This window comes from Lampris incognitus, chromosome 11 (assembly GCF_029633865.1).
Source record: "Lampris incognitus isolate fLamInc1 chromosome 11, fLamInc1.hap2, whole genome shotgun sequence".
Lineage (NCBI taxonomy): Eukaryota > Metazoa > Chordata > Actinopteri > Lampriformes > Lampridae > Lampris > Lampris incognitus.
This window is the reverse complement of record NC_079221.1, coordinates 8006150-8012149: the sequence shown is the minus strand read 5'-3', so window position 1 is coordinate 8012149 and position 6000 is coordinate 8006150. Positions and strand designations below refer to the sequence as shown.

General features: G+C 47.7%; 1 protein-coding gene across 1 annotated transcript in view; it reads right to left on the bottom strand.

Annotated features, from left to right (window-relative positions):
* Positions 1–6000, bottom strand: part of LOC130121001 (anosmin-1) — an 87032-nt gene that overhangs the window by 37208 nt on the left and 43824 nt on the right. Inside the window, 4 exon segments of the mRNA XM_056289832.1 lie at positions 234–376; positions 378–454; positions 991–1162; positions 3332–3420. Coding sequence (XP_056145807.1) covers positions 234–376; positions 378–454; positions 991–1162; positions 3332–3420 — 481 coding nt within the window.

The window sequence follows — 6000 nt, the reverse complement described above, 5'->3', positions numbered from 1 at the left end:
CTAAACTATGATACCCATCAGTCTCTCCACTCCTTGAGAAACAGAGAGCGGGGGGGGGGGTAGAGTTTCACCACCAAAATATATTCAATTGTTCTTCATGCCCATAGCCAACCTGCCCACAAACACTTGTGGGAGTCCATCCATCTATTTTTGAAATATCTTGCTGACAGACAGACGGACAGACGAGGACGAAAGCATAATCTCCTCAGTCGGGGTAATAAAAGTAGACTTACTGGGGGAAGGATTTGGACTGAGAGATGATGCTGTTGGGCAGCCTATTTTGTCTGCTCTCGGTGGTGACCTCGGCCCAGGTGACCTGGAAGCCAGTGATTCGCAGGTGGGGGGCGACCCTGGACACACGCCACAGGAAGTTGCCAGGTGATGTTCCCCTCGTTGATGGAGAAGGAAGCAGTCAGATTCTCTGGCTTGGCCAACACCTTAGGAAGCCCTGGAGCTGGTGGGAAAAAGATTGATTGACCTTTATTTAAACAGGAAAACCAAATGAGACCTTTGTCCCGTTTACAAGTGATCTGATCACAAGTATTCATACAACAGCAAGTAATTAAAATAAAAAGGGATAAAAATAGATACCGAAAATCTGCATAATTAACATCCACAAATGATACATAAATAATACAAAAAGACGGACACAGAAAAAGAACATGCAAGTATGAAAAACAAGCGCAACTTTCCACAAGCAAGTCACTTACAATTTGATAGGATGCATCTGAGTGAACCAGATATTCTAGTTTCGCCTCATTTTGAAACTTATTCCCAGTATGTGGAGCGAGCTATTAGTATGTAAGATGACCGCAGTCATGCTGAAAATGTGTTTATCATATAGAATATCTCACAGTAAGCCGCGTGAGGGCATTCACAAAAACGGTAAATTACCACAGATTTACCCCCGCGCCTGTGTGAAAGGCGCCACCACACTGTGTAAACCTTTTAGCGGGCTACGGTAACTGAATACTAAGAGTGAATAGTCACCTCCTTCCCCTGGGCAGGGGATGTGTTTGTGGGTTTTGCTGCGGATGGTAGCACAGGATGGGGTGAGGAAGGTGGTGCTCTCGTCCTTGGAGCGTCTCTTGGACTTGAGCATGTGAACGGTGACTTTGTACTTGCAGGAGAACAGCAGGCCCGGGAGGTTGATGTAGTTCTCCTGAGCCAAGAAACACATTATTCAGCCCTGATGACTTTGACATGTCGCCCAGGTCAGGTCCCATGGCGGGTCAGAGATAATTAAATACACAGAACCGGGGGAGATCACATTCCCTCCCAGGCCTCAGGAACATGCCCCACATTACAGGACCACTTTGAACGCTCACATGGTAGGGGTTAAGCTGCGATTCCTTCAAATTCAAATTGCGATACAAATGATGATTTCGTTTTTATGGCTTCCAAATGTAGCACAAACACAAGACCAACTTCATAAAAATGGCAGGGGGGGCGCGAAAGTGGATTCATGTGTAATGCAAAACGAGAATGGCATGTAAATCCACGTTAATGAATTCTGTGCGACAGTCTAATACTTTACACTCTTTTCAGACTTTAATCATCCCTTGATCTCACCAAAGAAACGGCTTTCTCATCTCTTTTCCTCTTTTCTAGGAAACAAAAAAAAACATAAAATGGTGCTGAGTGGTGGATTTAGATCTTGCATTTGTAATAAAGCGCTTTTACATTAATAGGCGGTCCCTGGGGAAGGGGTGTGTGTGTCTGTATATATTCTCTCTGATATGAAACGGCTCTGATTAAAAGCGAACGAGGCGCCGCGCTCGCACACGGGTCGCTGTAAGCACAAGGCTGGAACCCGTCCCGGCGATCTATAGAAACGAGATGTATATTTCCTAGCAACCGGAGCGCCCGGGCCCAGAAGAATGCGTTGATTGCCAAGGCCTCTGCCATCCTGTATCAGGCTGAGACTGACCAGCCAAATCCCAATCATCTCCCCCCCTTCGTTCAGAAAAACCCTGCACCAACCCCCCCCCCCCCTAAACCCCCCCCCAATTCTACGCCACCCTGAAAGAAAGAAACCCCAGGCAGCAACAGCAGCAGCAATGCCGGGGCTGCTGGAAATGAACGGCCGCTCATTCTTGGATTCTCGGAAACACTGCTTAAGTGAATGCGTTTTATTGGCCAACAGACCGCGTGGCTGACCGCAGCACTGTGTCATAATATTGGAAACAACAGCCGGCGGTTCGGCCCCGTGCAAAAACCGACACAACAGCGCTTCGCACTAACAAGTGGAGATGCGGTTTTTATTTTGGGTTTTTTTTTTTTCCCCTCCAAGAATGAGCTGTCCACTACACGAACATCAAGACAAAAGCTGACACACGTGCTTCGATTAGCACGTACCCGTGGCGTCGAGTCACGACTCGCCGCATTTATTTTAGAGGTGAAGCAGGTCTCACGAGCCTGGCCTCTACCTCACAAGCTAAGACTCAGTCTCACGTTTAGCTGCACCATCTGCGTAGATTGGGGGGGAGGGGTTGCAACCCCTCGGATAATGTTTGTGAGCGAGTTTTCATCTAAAATTAAATACTGTTGCAAGACGATAAGCTTTTGCATTTTGCTTATTTTTTAATTAACATCAAAATCCTCATTCATAATAAACACACAAACTATAGTTTTGCTGCGTCCCGTCTTCCTTGTGCTCTAACACTTGGTACTGACCATGCGGTTTGACACCAGGTAGGGCTTCACGAAAACACCACTGAAGGGGATGCAAGGAAGACATGTTCTATCGCCCTTAACTAAAACAAATCAGTTTTCTTGATACAAGTTCTTAAGTGATCCCTGATGTGTCAGATCCGGTCCGGGGAGGGCTGCAGACTACCACGTGCCTCCCCCCAATACATGTGGAGTCGCCAGCCGCTTCTTCTCACCTGACAGTGAGGAGTTTCACCAGGGGGACTGTAGCACGTGGGAGGATCATGCTATTCCCTCCCAGTTCCCCCTCCCCCGCGAACAGGCGGCCCAACCGACTGACCAGAGGAGGCGCTAGCACGGCAACCAGGACACATACCCACATCCGGCTTCCCACCTGTAGACACAGCCAATTGTGTCTGTAGGGACGCCCGACCAGCCAGAGGTCACACAGGAATTCGAACTGGCGATCCCCATGTTGGTAGGCAACAGAATAGACTGCCACGCTACCTGGATGCCCAATAATATGTAATGACTGCTACTCAACTCTGTTCAGTAAAAAGTCACACAGCCACGGTTTAGGATTGTTTTATAGGGGTGTGTGTGTGTGTGTGTGTAAGCATCATGTCCTTGTGTGTCTGAGAAAGCTCAGACACTGGAAGCTCAGAAACCGGAGACTAACCTGTGTGACAGATTTTTCCGGTCCTCGGGTCTCATTGTGGTTGCAGTACTCGGGCACCCACTGGACATGGTAGCGGCTCACCGTCGGGTCTGGAGTAGGAAGCAGGACGACAGGAGAGAGAGAGAGAGAGATCGATGTTCAAATAAGACCGCATGACAAAACCTACAACAAAGCCCAAACCTGCTGAACAATAACCAAATGTGCTAAACAGCTGTCACGATGCTATCTCACAAATCCCAGCACCGATTATCTCCCATCTTTTAATTTCACCGCTTTGACACCATCCTCGTCACCACGGACGGCCACGCAAACTTCTCAGACCTCGACACGGAAAACACAGCAAGTCACCGCGGTCTCTGTCATCTCACCTGAAAAAAAACAAGGAGCCTATTTTTTCCCACCACAAGGCCGTCAAACCACCTAAAACCTGCTGACACAACTGTCGGGTTTTGCAAACTCATCACAGTCAAGCACGGCCCTTCCGGTGCCGAGACGCCGGCTCTCAGGCCGCAGCGTGCACGGTAGCGAACGTTCACCTCATTATTGTACAGTCGTGCCCTTATGGCTAATCAGCCCTGTTTATCCTCCCACCGCTCTCATCTCGCTTTGCTAGATTTATTATTCATCTGACTGTGTCGCCTGGATGTGAAACGCTCCTCCGATTAATAATTGAGTTATGCTGTGTTAGCCCCTTGGCGGGGGCCCGGTTTGCGAAGGAGGGGGGGAGGGCGGAGATAAAAGAGGCCCTTTGAAGGCTTAGACACAGATCTGGCACTCGGAGCCCCTGAGCTCTTTGGAAGGAGAAGAGAGGAAATACAGGGAAGCGGGAAATTGGGGAAAAAAATAAACAAGATACGCGTAGCTGGGCCTGACAGCGAGGAAGGGGTATGTAAAACAAGGAAAGGGACATGGAAATCAGGTAGAAAACAGAGCTGCGGCGGAGTTTTGATAAATGGCGACTGGGAGCGAGCCTCAGAAGTGCCGCCGCTGCCGGACGGCTGTCTACTGTCAGCGCGCTGGGCAGACAGGGATATATTATCTACGTTGGTATACAGTACGTCTCTCTTTCGCAGCCGCTGGACACAATCCAGAGAGCAGTCCAGACATGACCGGGGCCACGTTGCGTCGACTCACGCTCAGACGATGACAAAGGGTTTAATCACACTTCAGTTACCCCGCCTGTTCTCTCCATCACAAAAGAAAACACACAAAACAAACCCCTACGCTCCGGCTCAGCGTCTCTCCAGGCTGTTTGTCTACTGAACCACTTTAACCCAGGTGGTCAGAGAGATACGCAGGGTCATCCATCAATCCAGTGAGCGGCAGTGCCCACGCCGATGACCACACACACACACACACACACACACACACACACGTACTTCTATCTTTGAGAGGGACCCTCATTGACTACATTCATGCAAAAAAAGTTTACTATAAAAAATATATAAATACATATTAATAAATATATATATATAATATATAAATAAATACAAACAATAAATAAAAGGAAATATATGTAAATATGAATATAAATAAATACATATGAATATAATTAGATAAATAAATATATAATAAATACATGGTTTATTATTATCATTATTATTCATTCCCTAGCCCTTAACCCTAACCTTAACCTTAACCATCAGAACTATATGTCTAAACTTAACCCTAACCTTAACCTAATCCTAATTCTAACCCAAACCCAAGACCTAACCCTAAAATAGACCCTTAGAGAAGTGAGGACCAGCTTAAATGTCCTCACTCTGTTGGTTAAAACCTCAAATTGGTCCTCACAAATATAGAAATACAAGAACACACACACACACACACACACACACACACACACACAACTCAGGCACCAGAAGGAGCTGGACTCTACTTCACAACACCGAGTTTCTAAATCCATACACTTTCAAGTCTGGCCCGGCCCAGCAAGCAACCCCGAGCCAACAGGCAGAAGTCTCACACTTTCGCTTTGCTCCCTCTCTCTCTGTGATTCAGCATTAGGTCTCTCTCCAGCTCCAGGCCTCTCTCGCTGTAGCCAGCCTCTGCATTCTTAACTCTGGGATGTGGAGTTTGGCTTGGGCGATGACATATATTAGGAACATAACATTGACCAGTGAATGGGATTTGACAGGCTACCCTTGGAGCGCGCCTTTCAAGGTTTCCATATTTCCACTCCGGTATTAACACAAAGGAGGCTGGGGGAATGGATGCTGCTGGGACAGGCATTCCTTGAGGCTTTAACCCCTTGGGGTAACTGCTGTCGGGGCTGGTGACGTCAGGCCTTGTAAAACAAAATGGACTGTTTCAACACTAATGTGAGGGCGAGGATCTATTAAATACAGCTGTCAATAAATCCTATCGCACGGCCCTGGCTCCCTGTGTTTATTGTCCTTACCAAACAGTGGCTCCACTCTAACGGTCCGTGCGCAGGTTTACGCCCGCTCACATTACCCGGCTCTCACAAAGACACATTGTTTCGTTTATTTCATCCACACCGTCCAATACCACATTTGCGAAATGAATCCTCCGCAACATAAGCAACAGAGAATCACTCATAACACACAACTGATTAGAGCGCAGATGAGTCAAAGTGACTGATGGGCGTAATGGTGTGGAAACTGCAATGTGATTACGGCCAGGAGCCCGTGCAGCGCGGCGCATAC